General features: G+C 41.9%; 1 protein-coding gene across 2 annotated transcripts in view; it reads left to right on the forward strand.

The window, feature by feature from the left end:
- Positions 1-25,097, forward strand: part of CRYBG3 (crystallin beta-gamma domain containing 3) — a 114,895-nt gene that overhangs the window by 22,620 nt on the left and 67,178 nt on the right. For both annotated transcript variants that reach the window (XM_030860997.2, XM_060297948.1), the window contains exons 3-6: positions 8,851-9,284; positions 15,910-22,033; positions 23,971-24,015; positions 24,254-24,369. In XM_030860997.2, coding sequence (XP_030716857.2) covers positions 8,851-9,284; positions 15,910-22,033; positions 23,971-24,015; positions 24,254-24,369 — 6,719 coding nt within the window. The remainder of the gene's footprint in view (positions 1-8,850; positions 9,285-15,909; positions 22,034-23,970; positions 24,016-24,253; positions 24,370-25,097) is intronic.

Genomic DNA, 25,097 nt, shown 5'->3' on the forward strand with positions numbered 1-25,097 from the left:
ATGTGGTAGCTTTCTAACCTTGGAAAATGTACTCAACCTCTCTGAACTTTGGTTTACTGCTCTGTAGTGGGAGGTGTCAAACCTTATTATTTTTTTTGTATGTGTGGTACGCGGGCCTCTCACTGTTGTGGCCTCTCCCGTTGCGGAGCACAGGCTCCGGACGCGCAGGCTCAGCGGCCATGGCTCACGGGCCCAGCTGCTCCGCGGCATGTGGGACCCTCCCGGACCGGGGCATGAACCCGTGTCTCCTGCATCGGCAGGCGGACTCTCAACCACTTGCGCCACCAGAGAAGCCCCAATCCTTATTTTACAGAAGTGTTTTAGAATTAACTGAGATAACATGTGCTGCACTGCACGATACCCAACACAATTTAGGTACTGAGGAAAAGAGCTGTCTTTTTACCATATGCAGTCTGACGACAACTTAGAATCTAACTCTTTGCTTAAGAATGGTGCTGACTTTTTCTGGGTGAATTGTATGGAAATCAGCTATTAGAAACATTGACTCTCTGTAACATTTGAAAAGAAGGCATGCGTGAACGTATGTATGCACATGGAACTTTAGCTAGAACTCAAAAACTCTCACCCTTGGTTGCTTCTATAGAGACTAGGTGCTGTCAGCGTGCCTGAAGTGGAGATTGCACTGCATGTTACTGCACCATTCACATGACCAAAGGGGCTGCCAGGGCTTAAGCCTGTTGATATGGCTGGTGCTGCTCTGGGGCCTTGATATCTCAGAGTTCTTGGATGTTGAATGTATTGCATGGTATCTGGTTTGATTTGCAGCGGTTCCAACCTCTCATAGACCTGGAATAGTCCTACTCTGTGGTGTGGTGGCGTACCTTAGGAAAATGGAAACTGGGGGTGAAGGGTCATGTACATACTCTAGATTTTTTGTGAGTAAATTTGCCTCCACAGGTGCCAGATACTGATTTGAGAGCTCCAAAAGGCTCTCACAGAATTAAAAACATTTATTATTCTTGCCCAGTGTTTTCGTTGGAGAAGTGTTTATACCATAACAAGAAGGAATGGCTTTCCCCCTACGCTATGTCATCTTGTTCTTTTCTCTTCTCACCTTACACACCTGCCCTGGTTGATTTGATTTTACCTACATCTTAGCCAATGACAAAAATCACATCTGTCCCTCCAGCCCAATGTGTTCTCCTGAGCTTCAGGGTGACGAAGCCAATTCTTTGATGGACCTTTCCTGTGAAGGTCCCTGAGTTTGAGATTTGACTTACTCAAAGTTGAATTCAGTGTATTTTATCCTAATTTCCTTCTGTTCCTGTATTCCCTGTCCTGCTGAAAGGTGCCACCAGGTACCCAATCTTGGTATCAGGGAATGATTCTGCCAAGTAATGTGTTGTGGCCAGATATCTTAGGAGAAGACTAACTAGAATTGTCTAGTAAGCAGCTGGGTTTAGTTTATGAATGCCAGATTTTGGTAACTGTAAGTAATCTAGGTAATAGTCCTACTCATGAAGCAAGCATGAAGTTGTTTGCCCTACCCTTGTGGTGACAAGGAAAAATAGGATGTTAAGAGTTGTTTATTGGAAGAACACGCACACACGCACGCACGCATATATGTAGGCAGTCTCCATTCTGAAAAACTTTTGAGTTGTAGTAGGAATTTCCCAGGCAAAGAGGGCAAGGGATAAATGGTCTCAGCAGTGGTAATAGCTTTGTGCAAAGACATACCTGTAGTAAGAGAAAGAGGAAGCAAGAGGGGAGGGGGGAGAAAATAGGCTCCCATGAATGCCTGAGACCGCATATGGTGACATTAGGCATTGCGAGTGACAAGAGATCGAATCAGAGAGGGGCTAGACCCACCAAGACCCTAAATGCCATGCTAGGGAGTTTGGATTTTATCCTGACAAGGGTGCACAGCCAATGGAGGCCTTTAAGGATGATTAGATTTGAAATCTTTTAGATTGCTGTGGCTTTTGTCTGGAGAGCAGACTGGGGAACTTTAGGAATGGAAGTAAGGAAACAAGTCATTCATTGCTGGCAGTGTTCTAGGAGAGAGGTCATGGTGTCCTGATGTTTCATCTGACTTTTTAACAAGTGGGAATGTTAAAGTTTACAGAAAATGGAAGAATGGAGACACAGCATGGTCAAGTTCAGTTTCGGATGTATTGGGTTTGAGGTGCCAGTGAAGCATCCAGGTGGGTGTGGATGTTGGGTTGATCGTTGGATATACAGTCTGAGTTGAGAATACAAATCTGGCAATCATCCGATTAATCTGTGAGAAATGAGACCCCATAAGAAAATCATGAAGTTAAAGCAGCCCCGGGCTGGAAGTTGGGGAAACATGACATGGAGGGAATGGCTAGAAGGATGTGAACTTGAAGGAGATGGAGAGAGAGGAAGAAGGGAAACCTCAGGGTGATGTCATGGAAGCCAAGGAAGACTGGTTTTCAGGATCAGATTCAGTCTCACCTCCTGTAGACGCATCATATGAGACCAGGGCAGAAAGAAAGTACATTGAATTAGCAAGTAGGACAGTGTCTCTGAGAGATCGTGGTCAGAGCACAACTGGGGCAGAAGCCAAATTGCAGGGGCTCAAGGAGTCACTGGGAGGAAAGGGAAAGAAGATGGTGAGGGTTGGTGACTCCTTTTAAGGAGGTTGGTGGTGAAGGCAGAGGAGAAGGCTGTCCCTGGACTTAGACTTTTGAACAGTGGGCTCGCAGAAGGGGCAGACGAGGAAGTGGGGTTCCTTAGGAGACATCAAGTGTTATGAAGTGGTGCCCTGGTGGATCCTTAGAGGAGGAGTCCTTCATCCCTTTATGCTGAGGGTGAGTGAAGGCAGTGGGACAGATGTGCTGTGAGGCAGGTAGAGGAGGGGTGGAGGCAGGACCATAGGAGAGCATCTCCATGAAGTAGAAGGTAGGTGCCTCTGCTGGGCGACGGATGGGATGGTGGAGGGGGTGTGGCAAAGGTTTGAAATAGCTGCTGTGGAAAACGGGGACTGTCTCAGACTGATTTCCAGCAGAGGCTGTAAATCGTGAATTATTGGCAGCCTACATCTGCATAGTTGTGCATATCCCTGTGGATTTTTAGAGCAAGATGCATTCACTTATGAGGAAAAGATAAAACTAGAATCTTTCCGGGTGGGGATGACCAGAGAACAAGTAAAAGAGGCTCTGAGGGTGTTAGCCATATTTGATGTCTGGATAGAAAAGATACGAAAATTTGCGGGAGCTGAAAGGGACAGAGTGAGAGAGGCCAGAAGCTGTGATGAGGCAGGAGGACATTGTGTGGTGGGTGCACCTGGGACAGTGGGTTAAGAGAGCTGGAAAGATGATAGGGTGTGAACACTTGGGAATGCCTGAGATTGAGATTCACAGGCTGGGTGATTATGGGTAAAGACAAGGGTCAGGGGTTGCCGAACAGTGAGGTCCAGCAGAAGTGGAGGTCATCGGAGTTGAGGACGCTAACACAGGTCAGGGTGTTGCAAGGATTATCCCTGCTGTGTACAGTGAAGGCAGAGCCTGAGGTGGGTGGATGACCAAGCCGGGTGCTTGAGACGCTAAAGGAAGGGCCATCTGGCTCTTCACTATTTCTCATCAACAGACTCTTCGTTTGGTGACACTCTCTACCCCTTGGCCTTCTTGACCTTGTTCCCTGTGCCAGTCACCATGTTGGGACAGCACCGGCCACCTGTTAGAGGCTGATGAAGGAGGTGACAAACTAATGCCAATTAGACCTGAAAATAAGTTCTCACATCCCTAGAATGTAGGCTCTGTGAAAGCAGGGCTCTTGGTATATTTTTTTTCACTGTTGGATCAATGCACATAGAGTTGTATCTCGCTGTTCATCATTTATATAAGAATGAATACCTTAACATTTGCATTGACCCCGACTGTTCCTTGGAACACCTGGTCTCAGCCTATTGCTGCATTCCCCCAAACGCTCTTCCAAGTCTTCTCTATTTGGGGAGCTCAGATCCCAGCTCCACCTCTGTGTCCCTTCTTCAGCGGAGCATCTCTCCTCTCGCTTTACTGAGGTCAGAGCCACTCGTTGGACCTTGCTCATAGTCTTCTCCCCCTTACAGAATTGCTCAGTCTTTAGCCACTTCCTTATCACTGTAGCTGGAAGAGGAAGTGCCCCTACTCAGCTCCAAAGCTCGTTCCTCCCCTTTATTAGAAGTATTAGAGACTGTACTGGTCTCTTCATCTCATCACCTTCTGCTTTTCTTCCTCATATCCGTCATCCTTCTGTTGTACAGCAGTTACTCCCTTCCCCCCAGGTGTAGAGCTGAGCCACAAAACAGGAACAAAAAGTCATTTCTGCTGTCTTGGACCTTAAACTGTCACCTTTTTACCTTTCCTCTAGTTAAAAAAAAAAATCAAAAGTGTTGCCTTCTATTGAATTATTTACCGAGTGTTTCTATCTCTTTGCTCTGTGTTCACTGTTTAACACCTTGCGTTTGGGGCTGTACTCACAAATTCCTGAGCTGTTATGACTATTTCTCCTGCATTCCTAGGGCTTTTCTATGGTCTTCATTCCTTCGTTTATTAGTGCAACAAGGATTTAAGCACCCCTTATTGTCAGGCACATTTCAAGGTGCTAGAGACAACAGCAATGACTAAAACAGACAAAAACCCCTGCACGTGTGGCTTTTACTTTCTAGAGGAAGAAACATTAAATAATATGTGTGTGTGTGAGATGTGTGTATTTGATACCAACAAGTACAAAGGAGAAAAATAAGGCTTTTACTTTCTAGAGGAAGAAACATATTAAATAATATGTCTGTGTGTGTGTGAGATGTGTATATTTGATACTAACAAGTACAAAGGAGAAAAGGCAGAGAAGGAATATAGGCTGTTTCAGAGTGGAGGAGTTTACTATTTTAGATAGAGTGACTGGGGAAACTTCAAATGGAGATGACAGTTAATAAAGGTTTGAAGGTGGTGAGCGGGTGTGAGTCATATAGCTCTGTGGGGGAAGAACATTCTAGGCAGAGAGAAGGGTGACTGCACAATTCCCGAGGGATGAGTGGGCCTCGTGTTTTTTGGGTTTTTTGGGGTTTCTTTTTGCTGTACGCGGGCCTCTCACTGTTGTGGCCTCTCCCGTTGTGGAGCACAGGCTCCGGACGCGCAGGCTCAGCGGCCATGGCTCACGGGCCCAGCCGCTCCGCGGCATGTGGGATCTTCCCGGACCGGGGCACGAACCCGTGTCCCCTGCATCGGCAGGCGGTCTCTCAACCACTGTGCCACCAGGGAAGCCCGGGCCTCATGTTTCTGAAGAACAGTGAGGAGGAAAGTCCTCATCTTTCTTGACCTTACAGTGGCGTTTGGCATTTGCTCCCCTTTGCTTTCGGAAATATCCTTCGTTGTTTGCCTTTGGAGACCAGCATTCTGGTGGGATGACTGTTCCGGCTTTGGCCTTCCACATCTCTTTCACTGATTTTTTTCTTCTTTGTGCCTGCCTTTTAATCTTTTTTCCCCAAGGCTCTTTTGTTGGTCCCCCTGAACACACTGTGTATCGCCAAATTGTGTTCTTAACTGTGCTCTGACTGCTTCACCAGGGGACCACAGATTCTGCACGTTTGACATCTAGTTTGTTGCCTCACCTCCCCCAAACCCCACAAAGGCTCTAATCTCACCTTTCCTTCTATTTCCCATATCCATTTTTGTCTTAACTACTTAGATAGTTTCCCAATTTAGAACACTTAATCATCTGTGACTTTGTTATCTCTCACCCTCCACTTCTAATTGGTCATCTTATCGACTTCATTCTCTATTCTCTGTGCCCCAGTCTTCTTCACCCACAGCCCTGCCGTAATAAACGTACTTCACACTTCTGTGTGCTCGACCCAGGCGCTACCTTATGTGTTGAATGCTCTTCTCACCCTTCAGGAGCAAGCTCGAACATCACCTCTGTGTAGAGAATTCTCCCCATCCCCAGCCAGATTAATTTTGTCTTCCATTGTGTACATATCTCTCCCTTGCCCCACCCAGTGATATAATGATGAGTATCTTGCTGGACTGTAAGTTCCTTGAAGCCACAGCTGAGTATTATTAATCATTGTTCTTAATGCTTTCCTGTGTTTCCCTGTATTGGGCACATAGCAAAGAGAATAGTTAGATAGATGGATGAATTTGGACCTAAGGACACTGCGTTACAACATATTGAGTAAGAAGGGAAAAAAATTAAATTCCCAAGATACATATGCCTTCATTAGTAGCCTTTATATGTTACATTCGGAATACCAACATCTTTGAGGGCAACTGGAACCGATGTTTTGTTAACGTTTGCTTGAATCCTGAGTGCTTTCATTCTAGTACTCGTTGGAACAGTGGCAGACAGTACTATTGGCAGGTGACATTGGCCCTAGCTTGTGGCAGGCTGAACTTCATTGTTGTCTAGGCTGAGGTCAAAGAGCAGCTATTTTATATCAAATTTTAAGATGTAGTTATATAAATACTGGGTTTGTTGTGTTAACTTTGAATAGCAGTGCTCTTTCGTGCTAACTTTTGTCTCTAAATTTAAATAGTTTTTTGGTGGTGTTGTTGAAGGTATTTTAATTACTGATACAAATTTCTCACAAGATTAGTAGGCAAAAAGTAAGCAACTAAGACATTAAAATGCTCTTAAGATACTGGGATTCTGGAATAGCAAAGAAGTGATAATTGAGGGGAAAGAGAAACAAGTGATTTTTTAAAATTTTATATATATCATTGTAAAAGCGTTAAATGAGAAGGCTTTCACTAGTTTAGCAAAATGTATTTTCCTTGTTGAGACAGCAGTCCATTATATTTTGAAAGGAATCGTCAAGTAAAAATAATTGAGGCAGTGAGAGAAATAGTATTTTTGACAAATTATTTGTCTTGAGATTTTATGGATGTCAAAAAATGTAATTTCCATGTTCTCTAAGTTTTCCTTTTTCAAAAACCATTGCCCCAATTTTATAGAACTCCTTTGTGACTCTCTAAAGCATTTCAGGAATATTTGTGTTATTTTAGTGAGCAGCCTGTAGTTCCCGTTCCTCGGGGAGCCTCCCAGGAGGAGTGATGATACTCGTTGCAGGAAACAAATCACTGTTCTCTTCGTGCTGCAGTCTTGGTTCATTTTGAAGCAGGAAGAAATATTGTGGGTGGCCATTACAACAAATTAAATGGAGTAGTTAAAGGCAAAAAATATATGTCTTTCATACACACGATCACTTTCAAAATGTCAACTAGCATATTTTCTGCTGCTGTACCGAGAGGCCATCTATGCTGTCAACGCGAGGAGAGGGCGCAGTTAATTTATAGGGCGGACCCCATAAAGAGCAGGAGGCTGGGTGGATGAAGTGGAGGCGCGTGGGATTGAGATGCCGTTGAAACCAGTAAAAGGCGAGACTTTGAGTGCCTCTGGAAGGCTGGTGCTACTCTAAACGTAGAGACTCACAAGTTATATTAAGGACGTAACACACAGAAAAATGCTATGCTGTGTGTTTACTCAGAAATATCCCTGACTTCTAAGGTGGGAACAAACAAAAAATATTGTTCGCTTGAAACTAATTTCCTGGGTTAATGGGTTCTAAACATTTTCTCAACCCTCCATATGCCAAATATTATTAGTGGTTAGTGGAACACTCCTTTAAACTGTTTTGAATTTGGATTAAAACAGGGAAGGGGGGTGAACAAATGACATTATACTTATGATGTTCTTGGCTTCTTGAAGATCAGCTTCTTACAAAACGTTTTCCTGTGAACCTGCAGTGGCCTAAGGTGGTCTCACCTTGGTGTCCTGATATTTTTCTGACTCACACTTGAGCTTTCCTTTTATAAGGACTAGTGAGTGTGACATCTGACACATACTATCAGACCGCATTCCTTTCACAAGTAGGTGAGTGAGCGTGTTGGGAAGGCAGGCTGAGCTGGTCCCTTGGCCTGAAGCTAACGCAGCTTTAGGGAGGAGTGTGCCCTGGAATGCCAGCGCGCGCTCGGATGGAGCAGCTCCGTCTCCTCACACAGAGTACGCGTGAATGGGAGCTTGCTTCACTAGTAGGTTAATTATGAGCAGGTAAGATGCACCCCTGAAAGTGTTTAACGTCTGCAAGAATTCCCGGTGCTGCCCACCGTTTGCATTAGTGCACATATCAGGGCTTTGTGTTTTACCTTGAAGAGTCTGTAGCGGGCTTTTCCTCTAAATTGATACACCATGTTGCTGTCTTTCCTCATCTTCCTGAGGAACAGTTTTCCACCATGTGGCAGCTTCAGAGGTTAACACAGTGCTGAAATGATGAAGTCTATTTAGGTGTTGTCTGATGTACCGAGTGTGTGAAAATACTGTCCATTAGCTCTGTAATAATAAAAGCTAAATTTAAACACCTCTGAGGTCTGCCATGATCTGTCCTTTTACTTATCTCTCCATACTTAACTTTTTGCTCTTCTCATTTTACACTCTTACCTCTAGTCCTTTTAAACTCCTTAGAAGCTGACACCTCTCTAAATGCACAGAGACAGGGAGAAGAAGCAGGGAGCGGAGAACAGAGAGTGAGGGAGATGCACAAGCATCACATAGGCACTTTTTAGGTCTCCTTCAGAGGACACTTCCTTTAGGAAGCATCCCCTGAGTTACCTCCTCTGCTCTCTCCACAACCAAATCTGGACTGGTTACTCCTGGGTCCCCATGTGGGCTGTCCTTCCCCCTTTGTGACATTTACTATATAGCTTTGTTAAAGTTGCACTGACGGTGCCCTTCAGTAGCTTGTAAACTACTAGGGAACAAAAGCCATCTGTCTTATTCACAGATGTATCCCTGGCATCGGGCACAGAGTGTGTCATGTAATAGGTTATCAGTTAGCCTATGTCATTTTTTAAATGATGTTGCTTAATATTCTCTCTTTTGTTTTCAAAGATTCCCCAAAGTGAGGACAAAAGGAACCATGCTGAGAAGCTAATTACTCTTCCAACACAGGAAGATTCCAAAAAGCCAAATGACCTTTCCGGTTCCACTTCAGATGCCAGAATGGGAGAAAGCGATAAACAGCCGAAAGAAAGCTTTTTTCAGTTTCTTGGTAACTTATTCAACATCTCAGGAAAATCATCTCTTGGTGAAGCCAAGCAGTCTTCTTTCAAAGATGAATATGACAAAACTGAGAAAGACTTACGAAATCCCAGTGACCATCCTGATGAAGGGGTCCAAAGGGAGAGGGCTGTTGTCAGTGGCTCCCTGGGAACCCCGGCACTTCCAGCAGAAGCACAAGAATCCAACTCAGCTGAACTCTCAGATGCCTTGTCTTTGGATACAACACAAGACAGTGAACAGGAAACCAGTGATTTGCTAAGAAAGTAAGTTTAAAATCTACTTATCTAAAAAAACTGAGCTTTTGGACCTAGCTTTTGAGCCTTAGTTCTACTACTGTTAAGTAAGGGGATTAGAAAAAGTATTCTGTAATGTCCCTGCTACTAGGTGAAAAATTATATGATTCTGTGTACCATACACATATCTAGGGCCCTTTGAGCTATTTTAGGGGGTGGTACTAATACCTTTTAGGTGCTAACTTTGTCATAGTAAACGATTTATTTCTGATTTAAGACTTCCTTAAATGGGAGTGTTTTCTGTTGTCTGAATTCTTCTGTAGTAGGACAGGCAATGTGTTCAGTATCTGCATTTTGGGAACAAAAATAATCCTACGGTTTGTGTTCACGTTCCATCAATATCTTTTCTTTGTGGAATCCAATTAAAGGGGTTAAGAAAAGAAATTAAATTGACTTTATTTATGGAATTAGCCTTTTGAACCTTTCCCACAGCTCCAAGAAACAAATCTTGAAGAAATTTAAGAAGCACTTCACCAACCCTTTTTTCTTTCTTTGATTTACAAATGGGCACTAACTTGTTTTTCTTTGACTCAAATGAGCTAGAAGGAACATTTTCTATCCAGAAAATGTTTGTAACAATGTTGAGTCCATTAGACATTTTGTGTAACATAAAAGTATTCATTCATAACTGATAAGGATCTGTTTTATTTTATTTTTAAAAATTTATTAATTTATTTATTTTTGGCTGCATTGGGTCTTTGTTGCTGTGTGGGCTTTCTCTAGTTGTGGCGCGCAGGGGCTACTCTTTGTTGCAGTGCTCAGACTCTAGGCACGTGGGCTTCAGCAGTTGTGGCACAGGGCTCAGTAGTTGTGGCGCATGGGCTTAGTTTCTCTGCGGCCTGTGGGATCTTCCTGGACCAGGGCTCGAACCCGTGTCCCCTGCATTGGCAGGCAGATTCTTAACCACTGTGCCACCAGGGAAGTCCATGGATCTGTTTTACTGATTTTAATTTAAACTCTACTTGAGAATTATTTTTGTTCTTTGAAGAGTTCATTAATACTATAGTCAGATGACAATTTAGGACTATGTGATTCTTTATAGTTTCAAAGAGTCCTCATGCATGTGATTTCAGTGAATTCCTCATAGTAAGCTTTTGAAGTAGGGGTAGGCACAGACCCATCTTACAGTTGTGAGAACTGAGACCCCAGATGGATTTGGGTTTGCCCATCAAGAGTGATGAGGTGGGGCTTGCCCTACCAGTTGTTAAAGTGTACTGATAAAGCTACGTAAATTGAAATGATGTAATACTGGTGTAATATTTGCTAGACATTTATATGGAACAGAAGAGACAGTCTAGAAATAGACCCTTGTGTATTTTGTGATTTGAGCCCTTGAATGTGATGGCATTATGTATTCTTGTAAAAAGGAAGACTTGGGGAAATGGGATAATAATTTGGAGAAAAAAATAAAAGCTAGATACTCATCTCATTTTTACATTAAAATTAAAGTGGAATAAAAATGTTTAAGAAACATACAAAACTAAAAGCAGCTAAATGTGAATTATTCTGGTGAGAAACAATTTTCTAAGCATGATAGCAATGGAAAGTATCAGGAAAGAGAAGATCAGTAGATAGGATTGCTTCCAGTTTTCCAACTCTCTATGATAAAAACTGTGAACAATGATACATTAAATTAGCAAATCAGAAAATTATATACAAAATTTGTATGTAAATAGTATATACAATTATATGCAAATATAATCATATAAATATACAAGTCAAAATTTAGACAAGTTATTACCTATAATTTGAAGTGTTAGAAAAAAATCCGTATCAAAAAGCATTGTAAATGATTTCATCTTCACTTAATTAAAAATAATAAACAGCTGTGTAATTGTTTTTATGTACCGTTGAGTATGCAAATTTCATTTTTAATACCAATAAAGCCTTTAAGTAAACCTGTTGTGCTAACACTTTTTAGATTACTTTCCATACATTAACTCATGCTTCTCGTGTAATTTATGTAGGAAGCTACTTCACTGTTGGATTGAAATTCTTTAAAAAGTTCTGCAATTCTTACATTTTCAGCAAATTCATATCCATCATGAGAAACTCTTCTGTCAAAACTTTATTGTGCTTTTTAAGTAAATGTCTGGTTTTGCAGCTTTTCTTTACATAAAATAGTTAAAAGCCTTCCCTATTGTGAGAGAAGATATTCTTTTTAAAAAATTATTTTTATTTTTATTTTATTTGTTTTGGCTGCATTGGGTCTTTGTTGCTGTGCGCGGGCTTTCTCTAGTTGCAACTAGCGGGGGCTACTCTTCGTTGCGGTGCGCGGGCTTCTCATTGTGGTGGCTTCTCTTGTTGCAGAGCATGGGCTCTAGGTGTGTGGGCTCAGTAGTTGTGGCATGTGGGCTGTAGAGCACAGGCTCAGTAGTTGTGGCACACGGGCTTAGTTGCTCCGCGGTATATGGGATCTACCCAGACCAGGGCTCGAACCCGTGTTCCCTGCATTGGCAGGCGGATTCTTAACCACTGCACCACCAGGGAGGTCCCAGAGAGAAGATATTCTTTTTTAAAAAAAATAAATTTATTTATTTATTTTTATTTTGACTGTGTTGGGTCTTCATTGCTGTGCATGGACTTTCTCTAGTTGCAGCGAGCGGGGGCTTCTCATTGCGGTGGTTTTTTTTGTTGTAGAGCACGGGCTCTAGGTGCGCGGGCTTCAGTAGTTGTGGCTTACGGGCTCTAGAGCGCAGGCTCAGTGGTTGTGGTACACGGGCTTAGTTGCTCCGTGGTATGTGGGATCCTCCTGGGCCAGGGATCAAACCCATGTCCCCTGCACTGGCAGGCAGATTCTTAACCACTGTGCCACCAGGGAAGCCTGAAGATATTCTTCACTATGTAATTTGAAAGGAAATAAATCTTAACACTAAAAATGTAGCTTAATCATACTTACTAAAAGTGAATTAGATATACTGAATACTTTTGCTCTAATGCTATTATTTTCAGGCTGCCTTTATAGAATTTTCTTTGAAGAATGACACATGTCTTTGGTTGATCTTTGTAGTATCAGATGCATTAAGTTTATCCAGGATAGAGTACAGCCATATGTAGTACTTGGAGGCTTAATAAACTTGCACATGATAGGTAGTTAGGTTTGGGCTGAAATGCATAAAACCCTTTCCAGATTTTAAATATGTATGTCTATTCCCTTAAATAGTTGAAATTTCTAGATATTTTACTTTTTTCTTAGTGTTGTTTGGATCACATACCTCTACTTATATTGGATAAGCTACAGATCCCATGCACAATTACATAATACATGAAATGAATATGTTCTTTATTCAGTTTGTGAAAATAAACCTTTTTAATTTTCTATCTTTAGTTTATTTGTAAAGTTATGTATTTTTGACATTTCCATTTTCTTTCTATTTTCTGTATTAGGGAAAATCTTAATTAAAGGACAGTTTTATGGTCTTAATACTATTCAGTTATGAAGACTCAACTACAACCTGTGAGAGAATGTTGTAGAAAATAGACTATCTCGGCATGACTAACCCTTTACAAAGTGTGAGTGTAGCTCATCAGTACCTGAAAGGACTAATTATAATACATGAAGCTAAGCTTGAAACTTTGATGTTCAGTGCTTTAAACGTGATAGTATAGTTGTTTAGTATAAAGGGTACATATTTTAGTCACAAGCGTATAACATTTCCACCTAGGGTGCTGAGGGAGATTATTTCATTAGAAATTTATACTGGTTCATATAAATCAGTTTAATCATTCTAGTTGACAGTAACCAGAAAGCTCCCAAGATGGGAATGGAAAACAATTATCCGCGCCCCACCCCCCAAAAAAGGACTCCAAAACTACCAAAAGGCATTCTTACAGTGAACTGAAATTTTTTCTGGAGTGGATTTTTCTCTGTGCTTTATTTTAATAGAAGTTCTTTTAGAGCAAAAGTCGCATTATTGGATTGATGTAGAATAAAACGCCTTGACGTCTCGTTAGGATGGAGTTGGTAGTAAGAGAACCTGAGTTTACTATACTTGAAGAATAACTTCTGATCCTTATCTCTCGAGTCTTATTTCTTCGGACATCATGTACATTTTGGTGATCTTTTAGGGAAAAAAAAATTTGCAGCCTTGAAAGTAGGTTTTAAGTATAAAATTTAAAAGCTTTGAAAGAAAAATCAAACAATAAAACTTCTTGTCATCTGTTCATACTTCTGGATCTTCGTGTATTGTTCTGAAAGGCTCTTGTATTTTCTGAATAATTTATGCATTTTGATATAGGATTTTACCAATAACATTAATTTACCTATATGTATTTTTTCTTCTTGTATGTTTTCTTAGATAGGTTCCCTTATCCAACTTTTAACTTTGTTTCATAACTGTCTTTGATCTAGCCTGAAATTTGTGTAGTAGCTAAAATCACTTCTCCAAGGCAAAGCTTTTCTCTATACATCTCCTGTAGCTCTTTTAAAATAGACAGTAAAATGAATGTAACTAATACAAACTTTTACAGTAGTGGTGTGGTAGGATTTTAGAGGCCAGCAATTACATAGATTGAAATAAATTATTTCAGCTAAAATTCAAGAACTACGTTAAGGGGCACAGTTAATTGAGATTTTACTTGTCAGAGGTTTACTTTGTGTTTTATCATGTGGGCAAACCTAGCATTCTTCATGGTGTTGCTTTAAAGTTGGGGAGAGGGCTTCCCTGGTGGAGCAGTGGTTAAGAATCAGCCTGCCAATGCAGGGGACACGGGTTCGAGCCCTGGTCCGGGAAGATCCCACATGCTGTGGAGCAACTAAGCCCGAGTGCTACAACTACTGAGCCTGTGCTCTAGAGCCCGCAAGCCACAACTACTGAAGCCCACGTGCCTAGAGCCCATGCTCCACAACAAGAGAAGCCACCGCAGTGAGAAGCCCACACACAGCAACAAAGAGTAGCCCCTGCTCTCCGCAACTAGAGAAAGCCCGTGCACAGCAATGAAGACCCAACGCCAAAAAAAAAAAATTTATTAAAAAATTAAAAAAATAAAGTTGGGGAGAAAATACCTCATTTTTAGATACTGGAATACTGATAACTGGATTTCTTAGTTATTCATATGGGTTCTATAATGTTTTGTTAATTATATGTTTAACCTGAAAAAGTTAGAGCATACATCAAGTTTTTCTACCATACATTTTTGTAGCTGGGACCCTAAAATGTAACTAGAGAGCAGAATTGAAAACACTTTAGTATCATTTATAAGGATTAAGACAGAAACAAATTACTTAGCGTTTAGTATCATTGCTTTACTTAGCCATTCATTAACTCACACAAAGTTATTAAACATACATCATTTGCCAAATCTTATGTAGGGCACTTAAAAATATGAAAATGGGGCTTCCCTGGTGGCGCAGTGGTTGAGAGTCCACCTGCCGATGCAGGGGACACGGGTTCGTGCCCCGGTCCGGGAAGATCCCACATGCCGCAGAGCGGCTGGGCCCGTGAGCCGTGGCCTCTGAGCCTGCGCGTCCGGAGCCTGTGCTCCGCAACGGGAGAGGCCACAACAGTGAGAGGCCTGCGCACCACAAAAAAAAAAGAAAATGATGAAGATGTAGTGCCTGCCTTCAAATAGGCACTAGGTTAGTGGGGAAATAAATCAGTGCATATATCTTTATAATCTAATATGGCAAGTGATGTGCTCAGGGCCCTTTGTCCCCACAGATCAGAGGCTAACTGCCCGTTCTAGCAGTAACGGGGTCTTGGGGTAGGTTTGCATTGGGGTTAACTTGGGAACTGAGTCTTATAAGACAGAAGCTTCTGTCTGGGGCTGGAATTGAAGGGGAGAGAAAGGTGTGTGTTAAGGGCTGTAAGGCAGCATAGCATAGCATAGCATAGCATCAGAGCTCCCAGGGGTAGATTCTCCAAAAGAAGTTAGATGCTGAGGACATCAGGAACTTTATGCTAGGGTTGAGAAAAAGTAGGGAACTTGTGCTAGAAACCTTTTTTGATTTCTGCATTCACCCAGCCAGTTTAATACTTACTCTGCTAATTGAAGAACTTAACAGGAGAGAGGATTTTTAAGGGAATTCTGTCATTTATTGACTTAAGTATATATTGAGTGCTTACTGCAGGCTAGACATCTTGCCAGGTGTTTTCTTTACAACTTCTCTAACTATGCTAAAAGTTGCTGTTCCAAATTCACATCTAAATAAAGGAAGAGAAGCTCGCTATGATGCTCTGATATGGTGGAGAAATCAGTGATTAGCCATGAGGTACCAGTATGAGGCACAAAGGCAATGTGGTTCCTTCTAGTCAAAAACTCTTTGGAGATCAGAGCTAGAACTCAAGCCTCAGGCTTGTCCGCCCACGTTCTCTCCATTAACCACCGTGAGAGAGACAGACGTAATCAGGTGAGAGGGACAGTTCTGAGGAGCTCAGACATTCATGCTGGTTGACACTTATGTGCTGCTGGTCACGTTTGTATTATGCTTAATAAAGGTTGAGGTTGAACTAAAATATTCTAGGATTTCCTTCCCAAGTTTGGACATATGAAGAATAGGAGTGTTTGAAAGATATACTTCACTATGATTTCTGGAATTACTGTTAAGTGTTACTAATTATATTTCCTGATACTCTCATGCTATTTCTTTTTGCAGACAAATGGATGGTAAACCAGAGAGGCCTGTAGTAACATATGCCACGTACCGAGGCCCCAGACAAATTAGGAAGTATTTGAAGCAGCAGACGGCGCTGGAAACCTTGAATCCCTTAGACAGAGAAAATGAAAGTTCCGACTCTAGTACGAGCACACATATTGGCCTTGGAAGTGAGATAGAGGCTGGGATGGTGTCATTGTCATCAGCTAGCACAGACGTTTCTGTGAAAGGACAAGTGCTTAAAGGCCGGATAGAAGACTCTGATTATAATAAAATAAATATCAACCCAGAAAGCCATTCAACAAACAACCGAGCACTGTCTAGCACTGCTTCTTCTAGGGATGTTTTAAATAAAAATGATCCTGGGGGACCTGAGAGAAGTCGGTCATCCCGTTCTGAGACTAACTCTAGCTCCACTGATGGAGAATTTGACTCACAGCACCATTTAAGTTGTATACCAGTTTCTCAGACTGACAGAAATTTGGTATGTTCAGCATTGTTTACAAAAAGTAACAGTAGCAAAATTCCTTGCAGTCCAGACTTGCAGAGGACAGCAACACCAGAAACTACGGTAATAGAAAACAGCTCGATGATGAGTGATGGGACACTGGTGCAAAGAGAGGAACGTGTTGAGCTTGAGAACCCTGCTGTTTCCGACTTCTCTGATAGTAAATCTGATGGGAGTGACACTACCAAACATGGAAATACAGATTTGCCAAGTCCAAATAAATCAATTAGGCGTCAAGCTCTGCAGTGGCCAGAGAGTAAGTGTTCTGACAAGCACACCGAAGGTAACTCGTCAAAGCACACTGCCAGTCACACCAGCAACATTGCTCTCCAGAGACATGCTGTAACAGACACAGAACTTGTAAGTGAAGAAAACAGATTGTCTGCCCTGGACACACAGGAAAATTTGGCTCCTACAGAAATCAAGCAAGAAACAGAAAGCACCTCAGTTGGTGAACCCACAACTTCAAGTCATGGAAAAGCTCCAGAAGATAGAATCGAGTCATTACCCAAAGGTACTGACAAGTTGTTGGTAACAGAAGCCAAGAAGCTTGTTAGGCCACATAGCAAAATGCCTCCCATTGTTAGAATGAATGAAAAGGATGCTGCCTCTGTACAACACACCAGTGAATTAGCCGTTGTAGCATGCTTAGAAAATAAAATATCACCTGAACTGGATAGAAATCACATTTCAGGATCTGTTCTTGACTCTCAGAGTCGTCAGCAAGCCAAAGCATCACCTGATGCCAGGACATCTCTTAACCTTGACCATAAAAAATCAGATTTCAATACTTCATCTCCTACCTTTGTTTCCCGAGCTGGCCTGCTGAGCAGGTTGGATATTCCTGTCTTAAAGAATGAAGGTTCCTCTGTGCTCGCTGAAACTGGGGATGTCAGCATCATTGGTATTTCCCATCAGCCTCGTAAGTGTCAAGAAGAAAATGTGGCATATCATGCTGAGGCCACAGACAGGAAGAGTCTCCCTGCTTGCCTTCATCCTGAGCGTGCATCTGCAATTCCTGAGTCCAAGGAAGTTCTTCCTGATAGTGAAAAATGCCAGTTTCCACTAGGTCTTGAAGCCAGTGACACCCACTTAACTGCAGTGGACTTGAGCTTTGAGTCCGAAAGCCTCTCTAAAGACCACAGTTCCACTTCATCTCAAGACCGTGATAAAGCAGAGTTCATGCTGTCAAACGCCAAAGCAAGTCAGGGCACTATAGGCAAGTCTGATTCTCTTTTCTCCTTGGAAACCAAAACTGATAACCTTGCAGAAATGTTGTCAACGTCTGAAGTTGACAGTCAGGACAGTGTTCCTGTTGGGTCACATTCTGGAAGAGGAAAAACTCTAGGTCTCTCCAAGATATCTGTTCCCCAAACAGAGCCCAGAGACACTTCTCAGGATACAATCTCTTCTCCACTTGAAATTACAGATGAGCCAGCAAGTCCTCTTTTATCAGAATTGACTTCCCTAGAAGTTGAACAGGACAGAAGTTTTCAGTTAGTGGGTCATAAAGAGATTAAAGAGAAATATTCAGATGCCAGCCTTAAAGAGAATCGCCAAACTGAGCTTTCTCCTTCTACCTCCAAATATCAAGGTACACAGGAAGCAGAGGTGGAAGCCTCAGGTAATTCTGCTCTTCTCCAAAGTAATATACTTGGGACTTTACCTGCTGTTCATGATGGAAAAGTCACTAGGCAAATGGCACAGAACTGTGAAGCCAACACTTCTGTGTTTCATCAACCTTCAGTTATCTGTGGGACCAAAAAGATTTCTGGTTTTTCAGAAATGGCAGAACTCTGTTTCACTAATACTTCCCCCAAATTCCAAGAAACTGACAGCGCAGCAGTAAATGCACCTTTTCTGGGCTCTGGTGTGAGTTTGGAAAAAAATACGTTTGCATCTGAGGATTCAAATTTTCGTACTCATCCTTCTGTGCTGAGATCAGAAAAGAGAGCCTCATCTCACAGAAAGAAAGAGGGTGCTCATCTCCTAAGTGGTGGTATTGATGGCATGGCTTCTTCCTCCAGTAACTCTGAAGAAGTTAGCATGGTTACAAGTTCACAGAATCCCCCAAATGATTTTAGTTCTGTAAAAGTTACCATAGATGTCCCACATGAAGGTGCCTCCTTGACTAACCTGCTGTACCCTGATAGCTCTTATTTGGAATTTGAAACATCTCTCCCAACAGGGGCAGAAGTCACCCCACTTCAGGACCATTTTGGGGATCATACTGAGATGGTATCAGTTGATTTCCCAACTGCTGCCCAATTTGACAGTCCTATGAAAGCAGAGACTGGAGCAGTTGCTGGGGCCCCAGCGTCAGTTAACAGCTCAAGCCAGCAGTGTTCTGAAGCATCTGCTGAGCACATAGAAGCAAGGAGGAGAGCACGTGAGCCACTTCTGGACCTCGAAAGTGGTTTATGTAAAAAGGCTGATACATTGATTGGTGAGATCTTTAATTCTGTCAGGGAAGAGCTAAAGTCCAGACACACAGTTGGTACCTGCCAGGAGTATATAGCCGTAGGCGGCATAATGAATCCAGGTACCCTAAAAGAAGACATCCTTGAGAAAAGCCCATCAGAAGTGACACTGACAGGGATCCAGCTGACAGAGCATTTGGAAGAGCAGGCCGTGGAAAATATGTCTGAAGTCCAAGGGGAAGAAAAGGCTTGTGCTTCACCTATGGTTGGTGAGAAGAGTCTCCTTTTTGATTCTGATAGAATGAATGTATCTTGGTTGTTAGAAGATCAAGCTAGGGAATTAGTCAATGAGATTATTTATTCAGCCCAAGAAACCTTAGCAAACGATGCTCGGGATACCCGGGATTCTGAACTTCAGGCTAATACTTCAAAACTTCTGAACAGTGATAGTGTTAAGCCGCTTGATATGGTAAGGGAGTTCTTGGTGTCAGAACAGGCAGGAAATCAAAGCACATGTGAAATTAGTGAAAAAGTATTAGGTAGATTCTTTGCTGTAAGTAACTTAGTTAGTGACACAGAGTCAATTAAAGGAAGAGAAATTGTTCTCTACCAAAAATCCCCTTTTTCAGGAAATAGAGGTGGACAGTCTGATAGTATAAACTTGCAGGAGTCAGATACTGTTTTACTAGCTGAAGACACGCCCCATACAGGGTTAGATGATAAGTCAGAAGCACATTCGTTTCTCAACAAGGACTGTAAAGAGAAAATGGAAATAAAGGGTGTTGATAATCACAAAACTGAGACAGAGGAAAGAAGAACTCTTGTATTAAATTTCACGTGGCCTCCATTTGTGAATGATGACATCCATGTACCTGGGACATCTAAAAGCGGTTTGTCTGATACTCTTTTATGTATGTCTGAAAAAAGCTTGCCAGGACATAGTAATAAAAGCGTACCCCTTGCAGTGTCAGAAGTAGGGAAAGTACACAAGAAGGACACTGAAGTAAATGTAGGAAGAATTGAGCTTATACCTTCCATGGTAGAAATGGGAAAACCAAATAAGAAGGATGCTGAATTGAATATTATGAAATATGAGGCAGTTCCCCCTATGTCAGAAGTGGGAAGAGCACATAAAGAGGATGCTGAGTTGCATACCTCGAAAACTGAGCCAGCAACTGAAATTCTTAAAATGAGAGAAGCATACCAAATGGATGCTGAGAGGTATATTGAAAAAACGGAGGGATTACCCGCCGTTTTAGGAATGGAAAAAGCTTATGAAATGAGGGATACTGAAGGGGATATTGGGAAAACTGACATAACACCTGATATGTCAGAACTGAAAAATGTCTACCAAAAAGATGCAGAGGGAATCACTGGAAAGACTGAAGTGATACCTGCTATGTTAGAAATGGAAAATGTTTACCAAAAGGATGCTGAAGGGGATGTTGGTAAGACCGGGATGACTTTGGTTATGTCAGAAATGGACAATTTCTACCACAAAGATGTTGAGGGCACTGCCGAAAAGGTTGAAATGATACCTGCTACACTAGAAATGGAAGATATTTACCAAAAAGATGCTGAAGGAAAGATGAACAAAACTGAGGTGATGCCCATTACATTAGAAGTGGTAAATATCTACCAAAAAGATGGTGAGAAGATCACTGGAAAGACTGAAAGACCTATGATGGACGTGGAAAACACTTACCAAAAGGATGCCAAAGGGGTTATTAGGAAAACTGAAATAGTACCTCCTTTTGTGTTAGAAGTGAAAGAAGCACACAAGAAGGCAGTACCTGCTTCCTTAGAAATGGAAAAAGCATGTAAGAGAGATGCAAAAGAGACAATTGGAACGATTGTGTCCATGCCCTTTAAGATAGACATGGAAAGAACATCCCCAGAAAATTCTGATGGGACTGTCAGGAAACATAAAGTGTTGTCCACAGCGGTAAACCTTGAGAAAACATACGGAACAGATCTGGAATTGCCTGTTACACAAGAAGAGGCCACGCCTCCCATATCTGAAGCTGAAAAAGCACCCCAAGAGGTTGCTGAAGGGAGTGGTGGAGAAATGGAGAAGGAGCCTACTGAAATGAAGGCATGCTTGACAGCGTTTGACACTAGACTCACCTCTTTCAGGAGTTATGAATCACCTATGCTAAGTAAGGATTATGAAGGCTACCCAGCCTTAGCAATGCCAGATTTTCAACCCGAGGCTACCATAGGAAAGCTAGACAGAAGAACATCTGTTACTGCAGTACATAAGAAAATAAGAGATCTAGATTATGGAGATGAAAAGGAAGAGCCTAACCTAGCCTTCGTTGCTCAGGATGAACAAGAAAGTTCTTCCTTTACTATATTATATGAAGAGCCTCTTCAAGATGAGGACAAGTATGCTACTGCAGAAGTAAGAAGAACACAGTCCCTCCTGATTCCTGACACATCCACCAACAGCATGCCTGTTTCCGCGTGTGAAAGGTCTGAGAGTAGAACTGACCTCTTCCATCATTTTGAAAAGGAAACTAAATTAGGTGAGACATTCGATGATGATAGTTCAGAAATGATCTTATCAGTAGAGGCCAAAAGGTACAAGATTTATCCCTTAGCTTTGTCTCCCATTTATGAGGATGACAGCTCTCAGGAGGACATTCTATCCAGCGAAATCTCACCTGGCCATCGTGGCTCCACGAAATCGAGAGAGAGTGCAAACCAGTCCTCTTCTGTTTTATCGCTTCTCCAGTCAGTATCGGAGCGTTTAAAGATGAATTTGGATGAAGATGACAGATGGAGGGGAGGGGAAGAGGAGAAAGAGGAGGAAGAGCCATTGCACAAAGGAAGTCTGAGAGCTAGAAGGCGGGAAAATGTCATCTTCAAGCTGCCAGATTCTTCTGTCGCATTTTGCCCTGATGATGACCAGGAAAGTACTGGCGTTTCTAAGAGTTCTTATGTGATGTCAAATGAGCCTACTACCTCTAATCTGCAAATTGGTCTGTGGCCAGAAAAGGCCTCATTTCTACAAAAATCTGACCTTACTTCCAAACTACATTCTTCTTTAAAGAGTGCTTATCATCAGTATTTGCAGACTTCCAAAATCCGTTCTTCAGAAAAAGGAGCCAGATTTGGTGGAATTTTTCAGGAACCGGTGTCAAAATATTGCTGTGCTCGAGACACCTCAGGCCGATTAAGCTCGTTCACAGAGGTGAGTTATTTTGATTATTAACTAGTGAAGTAGTGCTTTGGATCATGAAATGATCTAAAAGTTTATTAAGAAAATCAGTGTTGGGCTTCCCTGGTGGCACAATGGTTGAGAGTCCGCCTACCGATGCAGGGGACACAGGTTCATGCCCCCGTCCGGGAGGATCCCACATTCCGCAGAGCGGCTGGGCCCGTGAGCCATGGCTGCTGGGCCTGTGCGTCCGGAGCCTGTGCTCCGCAATGGGAGAGGCCTGCATACCGCAAAAAAAAAAAAAAAAAAAAAAAATCAGTGTTTTGAGGTTGTGAAAGATTTTTTTAAAAAATACCAGAGGTTACTTTGTTCTTTGAAGTGTATCATAACTCATGAATTTTAGCTGGACTGGTATATTTGAGAAAACAAAATTGCTTCATCAGAATTTAAAAGGCATAAGAGAGAAGCAAGTTATATCCCAGTTCTTTGCTAATTTTTAGTTTTCAAACTAAATTAAGTGACAGCCTTCTGAGTTTCTCAAGGTACTGTATGTAGAAAAATTGTCACTTGCTGTTGAGCTTATGTGTCTCAAGAAAATATTTCACAATACTTAAAAATACTTTAACTACTTAAAATATTTTAAGTCTTTGCTTGACAACAGTCTCTCACTGTAGTTGGTCTTCTTCTTGTTCATACATAGCAGGGCAATGAACAGACTAATTCAGAGAAAAGGAGATGAAAACATTATAGCTGGAAAATGTCTTGAAATTCAATTACACTTTTCTTCAACTTAGAAGTATTTAAATGTTTACTATAGACTATTCATTGAATATGGGACATTCCTTTTATTTTTTTAATATATTTATTTATTTACTTTTGGCTGCTTTGGGTCTTCATTGCTGCGTGCAGGCTTTCTCTAGTTGCAGCAAGCGGGGGCTACTCTTCGTTTCAGTGCACGGGCTTCTCATTGCGGCGGCTTCTCTTGTTGCGGAGCACAGGCTCTAGGCACGTGGGCTTCAGTAGTTGTGGCTCGTGGGCTCTAGAGCGCAGGCTCAGTAGTTGTGGTGCACAGGCTTAGTTGCTCCGCGACATGTGGGATCTTCCCAGACCAGGGATCGAACCCATGTCCCCTGCATTGGCAGGCAGATTCTTAACCACCGCACCACCAGGGAAGTCTCAGGACATTCCTTTCTGACATTCCAAGATCATGGAACTTTCTCTAGGATTCCCAAGGACTGTATCTGTACTTTGAATACCCTTAGTAGCAAGTACTAATACTTGAATACCAACCAATAGCTTGCAAGGCAAGGTCCTTTTAAAAGAAAGCTTGGTATTTGAAGAAATGTTTCTTTAATGGTTCCTGGTTTCCTACTAAGTCAAGTGCAACCTCTTCACTCTATGACGAGGCCCCCAAGTCTTGTTTGCTCAGCGTTCTCTCTTTGTGCGCTGGTTCCACACCCTGTAAGAGTCTGCACTTTTTCTCAAGATGGTCTCTTCCTGTAATTTTTTTCTTTACTACCTCCACACCAACCTGCCACATTTTTTCACTTAACTGAAGTCCTGTTTTTCAAGGTCTGCTCCATACCACTACTTCACACAAGCCTCTTGGGCACCTTCTTCTGCCATCACCTCACCTCCATGCTGGTGTCATTTCTCTTGACTTCCATAACTTGGCATTTTCATTGTATTTTACCTGAGGGTTTAACTTAAGCCCCCCACCTAGAAGAGACATGGGAATGTGATCACCTGTTTCCCCTTTCTAAGCTATAAACTTCTTGAGGTCAGAGACAAAGCTTTATTTTCCTTTGTATTTACCTTTATATCCCTTATAGTACCTAGAGGTGCACCTTGTAATGATGCCCACTAAATAAATATGCGATAAATTGGATCTGTGACCGCTAAGAAAGTGAACTGTATATCTTTCTGTTTATGTTTCTTAAGGCTTACTTCTTCCACTTTTATTATTTCAGAATGTTGACAAACAGACTCTGAAGTGTAACCCAAGACCTGGGAAGGTAAGCACAAGTTTCTTAGGTAGACTAAAATAAAAGAAGTAAGGTTACTTTTACGTTTGGGAGTTTAAAGTAAGTACTTTTAACTGACTTAGAACATGATTGTTTTACTCAAGGGTTTAGCATCTAAAGTAATATTTTTATATATTTAGGATGTTTTATTTTCTACATTCTAGGACATTTTGGAATTTTAAATGCATTCTTAAAATTAGTTATTGTGCCTACTTACTGTGTGTTGCAGCTGGTTATCTATGATCTCCATGGAAGTAAATATAAACAAGAGATCTACTGTAATATTCCCGATGCTACATCTTGGTCCTTTCCGAATGGGGTACTGATAAAGGTTGTAAGGGGCTGGTAAGAGATCTCTTAAAATTTATAGCATTTTCCCCCTAAATTAAGTGTTTTCTTGCTGTTTATGCTTTATGTTTTTTGTATTGAGGTCACATTCCTTTTCCTCTAGAATAACTGTTTGAAACGTTATTTGTATTTTATAACTTAATTGTTCTCTTTATTTACTGTGACAGAAAATATAGGTTGTTTTTAGTACTTACAGCCTGCAGTAAGTAGTAAGTCCTAATATATACAGTATATATAATCAGTACCATTTTGTAACTGCATTATTAGCAGGATAGATTTGGCAAGTTTAGTTGAAGGCTTCAATTGAACGAAGCATAGCTTTGAAAATGAGTTCAAAATTTGTGGGACACTAAGGAATGTGAAGGCCACATGCTTAAAGTCATTTGTATCGGGCTTCCATGGTGACACAGTGGTTAAGAATCCGCCTGCCAGTGCAGGGGACATGGGCTCGAGCCCTGGTCCAGGAAGATCCCACATGCCGTGGAGCAACTAAGCCCGTGCACCGCAACTACTGAGCCTGCGCTCCAGAGACTGTGAGCCATAACTACTGAGCATGCGTGCCACAACAACTGAAGCCTGTGTGCCTAGAGCCCGTGCTCCACAACAAGAGAAGCCACCACAATGAGAAGCCCACGCATTGCAATGAAGAGTAGCCCTCACTCTCCGCAATTAGAGAAAGCCCACACACAGCAACAAAGACCCAATGCAGCCAAAAATAAATAAAA

Source organism: Globicephala melas, chromosome 4, assembly GCF_963455315.2.
Source record: "Globicephala melas chromosome 4, mGloMel1.2, whole genome shotgun sequence".
NCBI classification, from domain to species: Eukaryota; Metazoa; Chordata; class Mammalia; order Artiodactyla; family Delphinidae; genus Globicephala; species Globicephala melas.